Source organism: Medicago sativa, chromosome 3 (genome assembly GCF_051527215.1).
Source record: "Medicago sativa cultivar Bolivia chromosome 3, Bolivia_mono, whole genome shotgun sequence".
In the NCBI taxonomy this organism is placed as follows: Eukaryota; Viridiplantae; Streptophyta; class Magnoliopsida; order Fabales; family Fabaceae; genus Medicago; species Medicago sativa.
Genome location: NC_140751.1, coordinates 54,373,357 through 54,385,420, shown reverse-complemented (window position 1 = coordinate 54,385,420; position 12,064 = coordinate 54,373,357). Strand labels below are relative to the sequence as shown.

The following is a 12,064-nucleotide window of genomic DNA, read 5'->3' as shown; positions in this document are numbered from 1 at the left end:
TAATTATTGATGGTATTTATTTTTTCAATTTTTTGTTATTATTGCAAGTTATGATTGAAAATAGTTGATAATGTTGTTGATGCAAAACAAAAAATTGTTGAAGCTTCCGTTGATGTCAAACTTTCTATTGAATCTTCCGTTGAAGTGAACCTTCTTTTTTGATTATGGTGTTTCTAAACTTTGTGATAATGACGTGGACACTGCACCATTCTTTTTTAACCGAATATACATGGAATGTCTGAGATTATACAATTAATTGGGTTAGACGACAAGCAATAAATGTGTGATTTACTATAATTATAGTTAAACTTAATTCCCAAAAACCATTGTTATTGTTGGCTTGTGTAAAAAATTGTGAGCACAAAACACCCTAGAAGAAGAAGAAATTGAAGCTTGAAGACACCAGCTCATGGAAATGTGGGTGTATATTTAGGTTACGTGGTTATTTAAGAAAGGAAGATAATAAATGGAAGTTTGGCTATGCTTAATGGCGTTCACTACCATAAGATGAATCAAGAATAAATTAGAAGCGCACTTTCTTGCTAACCTGACAAAGAGTTTGGCAAAGTCTAAACATATTCTGATGAATTTGAAGGTTAAATGTAAAGACACTTTAACGAATATAAAGCAAATGTATAATGCACGTCAATATATCAATGGTCAATCAGATATGAAAAGTCAGAGATGCAACGTCTGGTTACAAATTTGGAGGAGCGTACTTATATTAATTTCACAAGAACAAAATGTGAGTCTATTACTGTTGAAAACATATTTTGGGTTCATCCCGAATCTATTAAGTTGTTTAACACTTTTTCGACAATTTTTATCATGGACTCCACCTATAAAACCAATTTGTATATAATGTCAATGTTTGAGATAGTTGGTGTCACCTCAACCGGAAAGACATATTTTGGTTACCAAAAACTGAAGGTACTGGATGGAAAACGAAGCCCGCAAGAAAGGAGGTTGCCTTGACGGAATTCATCGATTCATAAGTTGGCTCCATTTTCTCATGCAATATCAGTAAAGGTGTAACCATTAAGGCTATAAGAGCTGCAAAAATTAAGGGGTAAACTTTTTCAAAATTACTTCGCAATGACGATGAGACCACCAAATGCACCATGAGAGCCATCATTTCATGGTCATAGCAGCCACCATCACCTTAGTCACCTCAGATATTCCTCTTCTTCTAAAATATTCTTCGACACAAAGGATCCACTAATATGCATCTTCTTTTCCATCAAATATCAAAAACTCCATCACCAATTTTAATTACCGGGAATAAGATCAAAATGAAAGCACTAAATGATATGACTGAGTTTGAGTAGGGATCACACACATAGAATTTAGAGAGACATAATTGATTATATTTTTGGTTGATTTCATTATGAGGTCTTACAATGTTTATATAGTCAAGTTCATACTCACAATTAGACATTGCACCCTAACATATTCAACATTAGTCCCTAACAGGATGGAAAATAGATCCTTCTTGATCAAGGTGAGTCATACTTGCTTCTAGAACTAGCTTTGTTACTACATGAATGATCCTTCATTTAAATATCCTATCAAGAACACTGTTAAAGTAAGTTTTGTCTCTCTTTCTCTCTTTCTAAGAAAATGAAGGAGTTGCAAACAATTTTGGTACTCTTCTAGCTATTCCGTGTTGCTTTTATTCCTTGTTTTTACTTTATGTTATATATCTTCTTTGAACATTTATGGTGATTACACTTGTTCTAATGTAAGCAACTTAAACAAACCTATCATCAGTTTGATTTATTGAGCTTTGTTAAAGTTTTTTGAGAGATGAATTATCTTGAATTATGTCTCATTGATAATGTAATTGTAAAATTATGGTTACTTTATTGGGGTCAAACATGAATGGAAATAAGAGAAGGGACAAAAAAGTTGGTGCTTGTTTGCTTGATGTAGTAAACGCAACAAATGTCTCTCAGTTTCACTCATGTTTCATATTGGTCCTTCTGCTTGCAATAGAAGTATTTTTATTTTACATAGAGCAAAAATCCTAGTTACTTGAAGTTAATTAACAACTTTACCTAATTACCTGAACTGGTTACTTTTTCATGCAATGAGATTACTATACTCAGTGCTTTAGAATAGATAATGCACTGGTTTTCTGTGTTTTATGTCTCGTATTCCTTTACTGGTGAAAAATTATGTTACTACTGCATTTTGCTGTTTTTTTTTTTTTTAAAGAAAGTTAGTGGCGGTTCAAACCGATGACAAGTATTTAAAAAAATGTGCAGCAGTGGGAACTGCTGCTCAACCTTGGCATGACCTAAAAATTTCTTGTTATTAACTGATGGCGATCCTCTTACTGGCAGTTGTTCTGAGATTGTCAAAAACTGCCGCTACAATTATATAACGTTGCCAATTTCTGATTTGTATTTCCATTCAGTGGAAGTCATCTTTGGCGGCGCTTTGAACAGACGGAAAATTCAAATACTGTTATATGAAGCACATTTTTGTAGCAGACATTTATATACAATATTAATGTTAAATTACTTGGCAGGCACAAAATCAGTTAATATATTTTATGATCCCTTTACTTTTAACAATCCTTTAGAAACATCAATAGATAAAAAAAAAAAAATTCACAAAACAACAATAACACAAAAGTCCAAATTAAAAAAATAATTCCTAAACAAATTTATTTGCCACAAACTAATGGGAACTTAGTTCCACCTTGGCTCAATCCAGCTACAATTCACTGGTTCGCTTACTCTCTCAAAGTTAACCACTTCATCTTCAAAGGTGTGGTACTTGTTTGTTTCTAATGAATAAAACAAAATACTTTTTCCATAGAATCTAGGAAAATATATTTTGTTTTCCATTCCTGGAATGTATGCCTTTGCAGAAAATGATGTATTGCCAACAAAAAGCATCTGATTTCCCAGGCTTTCTACTTTGGTCCATCTCATTGTTGACTCATTTAACTTGAAAACTCGAACCCATTTACCAAATGGTCCTTCAAATACCGACAATTGATCCCCATTGCATCCGACTAAAAAACTGTTGATAGAATCAGTGCATGGAGATTGAAGTTCCTTAAATTCTTTCCAACTTGCTCCCCTTGCTCCTATTACCAATTTTATAACCCCCAACATTCCTTTGTTGCTAAGATAATAAAATGCTCTATTGCGAAAAGTAGGACATTTGTTGTCAAGAGAAAAGTAACAATGTTCGAAATCAAATGATGAATCATACCTTGAGTCAGAATATATGAGTCTAAAGATTGGTGTCTTATAGTGAAGTGGTTTACTCTCATCAAAATTAACGATCACACATGTATAAGGGGTTGGACAACGAGAAAAGCCAAGACACATAGCACTCCTTGCTGTTACAGGTCCATACCTAAAGGGTTTTACATCTTTTGTAAAGGGGTTGAAGAAAAATGAACAATATGTGTTCACCGTCAATAATAGCCAACCGTCTTTTGAGTAACAAATTTCACATTCCGAATTCAAGTATTCATCATCATTTTCATTGATTCCAAGAAACTTCACTTTTGGCAATTTAATGGTATATTTATACTTGAGACCATGCTTTGGATGCACGAAAGTGAAGACATTGTCCTTATCTAAGAACACAAGTAAAGGACATAGTGAATTATCATCAAACCTTATTGGCATTTCATTCCGTTGAATTGGTGGTGCTCCTAACCAAAAGATTCTATCTGTAGCTCGAAAATGCAAATAATCAAATCCATGAAGGCGCTTTGCAATCATTCTGGCCACATCTAAAGGAAGTGCAGACTCTTTAGTAGTTGTATCGCCTTTCTCGTTTATATGAATTTCTCCACTTATACTTTCCTTTTCTCTTTCTTCTTCCAATATATCTGCTGCCATCCTACAAAACATATCAAATTCGAAATAGCCTTTATTTATAATGGTATATATACCTTAATTTTAATAAATTGTGAAACATATGTAATAATAATAATATATTTAAATATTACCTTATATCTGGCATGAACCACGTCAAACAAGACGGCGTTTCTAGTAAATTTGGGAAAGGTTGAGAAAACATGAGACTCTTCTCTTCAATGTTATAAATATAAACACAATTTTTGTCTGGAATAGTGAAATAGATCCGGCCTCCTTCCGTTTTTGGATTAATTGCTTGACAAACAAGGGGTGAATCAACACAGGATATAAAGAACACTTTATCCTTGATGCTTTTCACCTTTTCCCACACCAATAGAGAAAATTTGAATCTGTAGACAGCAACATAAATGACTTTATCTAGTGTATGAACAATTTCAATTCGGAATAGTTCATTGTTATATCCTAACAACCGGGATATACGGTGAAATCTTGTTGGTGGAAGTGTTGGCATGAGAGCATGTATAGGGTTTATATTAAGGCATCGGTTTCCACACTGTTCCTCGATTACTACTAAAAAACTTTCAAATGACTCTGCATATATGCAACCATTACAGTAAACTGGGTTTTTTATAAGATAGCTTTTGCACCTCACCAAAGAGGCGTTTTTACCCTTCATAGCTGAATCCATCTCCTTACGATAGTCTACTTCAGTCCATTGTTCATCTCCAAGTTGACAGTAGAATATTGAAGTGGTGTACGGTGAGAACAAAAATATGGAACAAACTTGACCAGTTGTAGTTCGAGAGGGTGACAAAATGCAATCACATCCAATTCCTACATCGCATGTAACGGGTGGGAGCTCGATTTTCTGAAGGCTGCATGGATTCCAAAGAAATAGATTATAAGCATTTGATCTAAGATTTGCCATAAGACACCAACCATGTTGTATAGTCCATAACTGCGCATCCCCTAGTTCTGGAATATTTCTAGTGTAGGTTATGGTAGGATCTGATATGCGACAAAATATTTGATTCTTTTTGCCTACTTCGTTGTCTAAATAAAGAAGCCAAGGGTACCGATGCAGTGGAGGAAGACATTGTTGCTTTGTCCTTTTATCTTTTCTGTTTTCTTCCATGAGGGCTATCAGGCTCTTATACTAATTAGCACTGCATTGCAAAATTGGTAAAACTACAAAAGTATAAAATAAAAACAAATGGAGTTAGCTACAAGGGAATACTATGATCTGTATATTAACAGGGACGGAGTCAAGAATCAAATTTAAGGGGGAGCAAACTGAAAGTATAATTTAAAGAAAAAGTAAATTTTCAAATAAACAACATACGCAAGAAATTGAAAAGATTATAAGATATGTTCAAAGTTATAATATATATAAAATGATAAGAAAATTCAAGGTAATAAGAAAGATGAGCATCTTAAGATTTGCCCGTTTTTGAATAGCAAAGAAAATGCAAACATAGGTGGATGAATTCACGATGACAACAGGTTCAGTGAATAGCTGGTAGTGGCCAAGAACGCGCAAACAAAATTACAAGCAATGAGTCGAATTTCTAAGCGAAATTGCAACGAGGAATCCTGACTTGAGATTATAATTAAGGATTAGTGTTATCATGTAAATCGCAGTCAAAACCTCTTTCTTTTTCTCTTTTAAGGGTTCGAGTTAAGGATTAATACAACTAAACATAGTTAAGTTTTAAAATCAACTATATTGAGTAAAAAAAACCCATTATAAAACATCCAATAAAGTCCACAAAATTTAAATATAGAGACCCAAAAATCGGTTGGAGAAACTGTGACGTCTGTTGGTTCCCCCTTCATGCTTGCTCTGTCTGGTGTATAAATATCATAATCTCATATTTACTCAATTGTATTAAGCCCAAGTAGCAATTCCTTATGTGGGGAGTACGAAAAACTATAAGCTGGTTCATTCACTTCATTGTAAAACATTAAAAACAATCTAAGAAATCATAGCAGAAGGATGAATCTAATAAAATGTATGGATTTGAGATTTCTGACTCAAAGTCGAAACAAAGCTAGTAGTGAGATCATAATCAAAAGAAAATTGCATTTATTTTTTAGTCTCATAAACATGATTTAGAAAATACCTTAAATTCAAGGCTTTACGAAGAAAAGAAAACCCTTTGCTCCACTTTTAGAAAAAACAAAACAATTTCCTTGTCTTCTTTGTAGCGGCTATTTCGGTTTCATTGAGGCTTCTTTGCACACACAGGTTGTCTTTACGTATTTTGGAACTAGGGCTTAACCATACCATTTTTTGAGAATTGATTTTTTGCCGTCAATTGTTTTCTAAAAATACATGAAAATGACCAAAAACACTCCAGTGGTACCGCTACCTCATAAGTAGATAACTGGCGGTAGTTAACTACTGCTGGGTTTTTTTTGGTCATTTCACCAAAATTTGATATCCTTTTCGAGTTTTAGATGGAACAGTTTTGTTACACACTTTACTGATCTCTCGTCCCAGCTTTGAATTACCAGACCCCTTTCCTTTATTAATTGGAGGGATACACAAGTGCAATGTTTTGGGTTCGAACCAATTAAAGTTGTCTAACATAACAATATCGGAATTTTCAATTGAGCTAGGTTATATGAACCAAATATGAAGATTATATGAAAACTTCTTCCAAGGTCAGAAAGAAAGGATTTTGGATTGAAAGAATATGAATCTAAAGTCTAAAGAGAGTTTTTATATTTTGTCACAAAAGTGTAAAAAGAGTTGGTACATTGTTTTAGCAAAAACCCTACTGTAAGTGGAGATCAAATGCAATAGAAAATTGCACTAAATTAGAACTCATAAACATGAATTAAAACATACCTTAAAATCAAGGCTTTGCCGAGAAAAAAAAACCCTTTGCTACAATTTGTGGCAAAAATAAAGCATGCTTGCTTCCTTACCCAAACTCTTATCTGTCGTATTTTGCTGATTCTGCTTAAGTGCGGCACCTTTGCTCACACCTTGCTGTTCTCTCACGTATTTTGCAACTAGGGCGTAATCAGCCTTATTTTTATTCTTTCTCACTTTCCAACTAAATTAGTCCTAACCTCCTTTAAAAAAAAATTTAAAAAAAAAACCACATGGGCTTAACTCTTTCACCTCTATTGTCCTTACGTATTTTGCAACTAGGGCTTAACCATACCATTTTTTGAGAATTGATTTTTTGACGTCAATTGTTTTCTAAAAATACATGAAAATGACCAAAAACACTTACGGTGATAGTTAACTACCGCTGAGTTTTTTTGGTCATATAAATGTGTTTCTAGGAAACAATGGATGTCAAAAAACCAAGCCTCCCATTTTTTTCTTTCTCTCTTTCCAATTACATGGGCCTATCCCCCATTTACCTTTGTTGTTTTCTTTTCTTTTACTTGTTACGACGCATACTAAGCACATGATTATGGGCGCACAAAGGACGGCCTACGTATGGTTCTATGTGACTTGAATCTGGTCCTCACATTACACAAGAACAATTTTTAAACCCAAACCCATTTATGAAGGCAATTAAACCCGTGAGGTTCGGGTCCAACAAGAACGAGACAATAGTAAGACAAGACCGAGTTTGTCCAAAGACAAGTCACGGAAACATACTTTTTTTTTTAAAAGAATTGATCAACAAATTATTTTGAATCATAGGAAACAACAACATAATCAAAAGTCACATAGTCTTACAAACTAATCAAAAGTAGTAGTAACATTGTGTTACAAATTAATTAAGAATTTTTATTCTATATAACCAAAATAAATGGCACATTCATTAAAGAGTACAATTGTCACTCAAAACAACGGTTTGCGACGGTGTGAGGCTGAGTTAGAGAAGTGACGAAAAGGAACTAAGTCAGAGCAGGAAAGGAGCGGAAGCATCTAAAGTGAACCATATAGGTTAAGGTTCAAAATAGAGAGTGAGTATTGTGAAAGTGAAGAGTCGTGTGTGAGAAACTGAGTCTGAGAGATACATAAAATAATATTAAAATAAAATTATTGTCCTAAAATCAAATTGGTACAAGATGGGTAACCTGAGGATTTACCTGAAACCTATTTAAGTTATATCCATGTCATGTCTGATGTTTTTTGTCCTTGTTTTTCTTTTGATTGAAACATGCCTGCCTCTGAGTTTGGACCGGGGCGGGTTGTAAGATAATGTCCAGTTTTGTACATCCCTGACGGGACTCATCTTGATTTGGACAATTTTTTTTTAACCCCTCAGATTCCTAGAAGAAGGGGACCTTAGTAATTCAAAGTTTGATGTCAAAAACCTACAAAACTAAAGGGAAATAAGTAAAAGTAGTTTAACAAGTATAAAAACTAGGTATTTATATGAAATTGGGGTTTTTTCCATGAGATTACTTACAAAACGAGTTAATAAGTGTTCTGAATAAGTAGGTAAAACAACGGAAATCTAGCACTTATCACTAAATTGCTTTGCTTAATTGTTCTACACCAATAGCTTAATTAGTCAACCATAACACTGGAAGTAATCATGAATTAAGCAGTCCTATAGACTACACTAAAATGTGCAGCACACTCCATATAAACTATTTGTAACCACTAATTTGCTCCATGCAGATTTCTGTTTCTATATCACAAAGTAGCATTGTCTTCGTGTCAAACTTAAGGCTCAGGTTCTATCAATACAAATTAAGGACTCATATAGTTTGGAACAACTTCTAGTTTATTCTCAGCTGAAATATTTGGTTCCTAAATGGAATGGCCTTTATCAGCACATTTCAATTTTCTTTTCTCGTAAGTGTACTTGTTGAAAGGTTTTGTTGTGAGTGATGTAAATTCTCCAGAAACATTATTCAAGAACAAAGTTTTGTATAGAATTTTATACTTGCTTGAGTAACTAGAAGCAGTCAAAGGGAAGTCAGTAAAAATACCAGTAACCCAAAAAGTGTTTTATGCTTGTGTCCAAAGAAATTTTACTTAACACTGACAATGAATTAAGCTTATTTGGGAAATCACTTCTTACAATATGACAATCATTATAAATGCAATACTTGAACTTGGTAAATACTTCTCCTACAAAGAAATGTTTGAATTGCATTTTCAACAATGGATCTCTTAAGTTTAAATACACTTTGATTCACCCTGCTTGCTCTCACACTAAATGAATATACAAACATAAATACAAAATGTTTCTCAAAACAACAAAAGCACAAAATTCCAAAACTAAACTTATTTTTTCCCACAACCGAGAATCTCGTGGAAACGAAGTCCACCTAAAATCTCCTCCACCGAAATGGAGAACCCTCAACACTGCAGACATTTGGAGTAAGCAGAAAAGCAAGCCAGCGCTGGTCGCTGCCACGCTTCCAAGCGTTTGCAACAGTCATCAAGAAATCACCTCCAAAACACAGGGAAAGTGCTGGCCCCCTCCATGCTTCAATCATTTATTTTGCTTCACAGCAAATGCAGTTTCATAAGTTGCATTGCTAGCATACAAAGAGTTTCTCAAAACAACAAAATCATAAAATTCAAAATTAAACATATATCTTTATTTCAAAACAACTTTATTAGTCAAAAAAATAGCAAGAACTTATTTCCACTTTGGCTCAATCCAACTGCTATTCAGTGGTTCTCTTACGTTCTCAAAATTCAAAACTTCATCTTCAAATGTGTGGTATTTTTTTGTTTTTAATGAATAAAACAAAATACTTTGGTCATAGAATCTAGGAAAATAGATTTTGTTTTCCATTCCTGGAATGTTGGCCACTGCAGAAAATGATGTATTGCCAACAAAAAGCATGTGATTTCCCAAGCTTTCAACTTTGGTCCATGTCATTGTCGACTCATTCAACTTGAAAACTCGAACCCATTTACCAAAAGGTCCTTCAAAAACCGACAACTGATTACCATTGCATTCTACTAGAAAGTTGTTGATGAAGTCTGTGCATGGAGATTGAAGCTCTTTAAATTCTTTCCAACTTGCTCCGTCTTCTGTTAATTTAACAACTCCCAACATTCCTTTGGTGCTAAGATAAAAAAATGATCCGTTGTGAAAAGTAGGACTTTTGTTGCCGAGAGATAAGTGAACATGTTGAAAATAAAATGATGAATCATACCTTGTCTCATAATCAATGAGTCTAAAGATAGGTGTCTTATGGTGAAATAGTGCATTCTCATCAAAATCAACAATTACACATTTGTAAGAGGTTGGACAATGTGAAAAGCCAACACACTTACCACTCCTTATTGTTATAGGTCCATACTCAAAGGGTATCACTTCTTTTGTAAAGGGGTTAAAGAAAAATGAGCAATTTGAGTTCCTTGTCAATAATAGCCAACCGTCTTTTGAGTAACAAATTTCACAATCTGAATTCAAGTGTACATCATCATATGCTTTGCCTTCAAGAAAATTGACTTTTGGCAATTTAATCGTATACTTATGCTTGAGCCCATGCTTTGGATGCACAAAAGTGAAGACATTATCCTTATCTAAGAACACAAGTAAAGGACATAGTGAATGATCATCAAACCTTAACACAGATATGTCATTGTATGATCTCCATTGAACTGGTGGTGCTCCTATTCGGAAGAGTTTATTGGTAGCTCGAAAATGTAAATAATCAAATACATTAAGACGCTTTGCAATCACTCCGACCACATCTAATGACAGTTCATAGTCATTAGTGGTTGTATACTCTTTCTCGTTTAGATGGATTGAACCACATATACTTTCCGTTTCTCTAGTTTTAGAATTTCCTCTTTTTTCTTCCAATATATCAGCTGTCATCCTACACAACATATCAAATTCAAAATATTATTTAGTTATAGTGACATATATATAATTTAATAAATTGTGAAATACATGTATGAATAATATGATTAAATTACCTTATATCTGGCATGAACCACCTTGAGTGAGACCGCATTTCTGGTAAGTTTGGGAAAGGTATCGATAGCATAAGACTCTTCTCTCCAATGTTGTAAATATAAACAAAATTTTTATTTGTAAGTGCGAAATAGACGTGGCCTCCTTCAATTTCTGAATGAATTGCTTGACAAGCAAAGGGTGAGTCAACATTGGATACAAAGAACACTCTGCCCTTGATGCTTTTCACCTTTTCCCACACTGATAATGCAAATTCGAATTTGTAAACAATGACAGAAATAACCTTGTCCATTGTATGCAAAATTTCAATTAGGAATAGTTCATTGTTAGATCCTAATAACCGGCATATACGATGAAATCTAGTTGCTGGAAGTATTGGCATGAAAAGATTTGTGGAGTTTATTACAAGGCCTCTATGTTTATCTTTTTCGATTACTACTAATCGTCTTCCAGATGACTCGGCATATAAGCAACCATTGCAGTAAACTGGGTTGTTAATATAGCTTTCGGCTATCGAAAAAGATAAAGCCGTCACAAGTTTCTTGTGATACTCCACTCTTGTCCATTGATCATCTCCGAGTTCGCAGTAGAATATTGAATTAGCATGCGTTGAGAATATAAATATCTTACAAACTTGATTAGTTGCAGTTGGAGAAGATGACACAATGCAATCACCAATATTGTAAGGCCATGTAAGGAGCGGGAGCGTAATTTTCTTAAAGCTGCAAGGATTCCAAAGAAATATCTCGTAAGAGTCTCTGCTGAAATTTGCCAAAAGACACCAACCATGTTGTACAGTCCACAGTTTTGCATCCTCCAGTTCAGGAATATTTCTAGTGTAGGTTATGGTAGGATTTGATATGCTGCAAAATATTTGATTCTTTTTGCCTAATTCTTCGTTGACATAAAGAAGCCAAGGGTATTGTTGAGAAGGAGGAATTCGTTGGTATTTTCCTCTTCTCTCCCTTTTTGTTTTAGGTGTTTTTCTTCCTCTTGAATCTTCTAATTCCATGTGTACTTGCGGTTTCTGCATTTTAGTTTCATAAGATTAAAAAATAAACCAAGTTATTCGATTGGATTGATTGCATTAATTTAAATTAAAGAAGAAATTAAAAGAAAAAAATTACATCAATTTTTGTTTTTAACAACAAAATGAATTTCTGTCAAAAAAAAAAATTAACAAAATGAATTTCAATATATACCAATCCAAGCTTAAGGCATTACATTTAGAGCCAAACTCCTCAAACAAGAATCAGCAAGACACCAAACCAGAAAAAGAAAAAACAAAAAAACACAGAAAAATGCAATGAACCAAAGGCCACCACCCGAATATCGCACCATCAGCCA

General features: G+C 33.9%; 2 protein-coding genes across 2 annotated transcripts; both read right to left on the bottom strand.

Moving 5' to 3' along the window:
* Positions 1-2,609: 2,609 nt before the first annotated feature.
* LOC146938396 (uncharacterized) lies at positions 2,610-5,357 on the bottom strand. The gene is made up of 2 exons (XM_085757841.1): positions 3,980-5,357; positions 2,610-3,870 (listed from the first exon to the last, which is right to left on the bottom strand). The coding sequence occupies exons 1-2, from the start codon at positions 4,981-4,983 to the stop codon at positions 2,697-2,699; spliced, it is 2,178 nt and encodes a 725-aa protein (XP_085613967.1). The 5' UTR covers positions 4,984-5,357; the 3' UTR covers positions 2,610-2,696.
* Positions 5,358-9,421: 4,064 nt separating this feature from the next.
* Positions 9,422-11,729, bottom strand: LOC146938395 (uncharacterized). The gene is made up of 2 exons (XM_085749628.1): positions 10,720-11,729; positions 9,422-10,619 (listed from the first exon to the last, which is right to left on the bottom strand). The coding sequence occupies exons 1-2, from the start codon at positions 11,727-11,729 to the stop codon at positions 9,422-9,424; spliced, it is 2,208 nt and encodes a 735-aa protein (XP_085605754.1).
* Between the last annotated feature and the right edge of the window lie 335 nt (positions 11,730-12,064).

What these genes read in the sequence shown, in the direction of transcription:
- LOC146938396 (XM_085757841.1), bottom strand. Translation starts at nt 4,983, where the DNA reads ATGGAAGAAAACAGAAAAGATAAAAGGACAAAGCAACAATGTCTTCCT. An exon ending in TGGTTCATGCCAGATATAAG is followed by an intron (nt 3,871 to 3,979) that starts GTAATATTTAAA and finishes TATGTTTTGTAG; the next exon opens with GATGGCAGCAGATATATTGG.
- LOC146938395 (XM_085749628.1), bottom strand. Translation starts at nt 11,729, where the DNA reads ATGGAATTAGAAGATTCAAGAGGAAGAAAAACACCTAAAACAAAAAGG. An exon ending in TGGTTCATGCCAGATATAAG is followed by an intron (nt 10,620 to 10,719) that starts GTAATTTAATCA and finishes TATGTTGTGTAG; the next exon opens with GATGACAGCTGATATATTGG.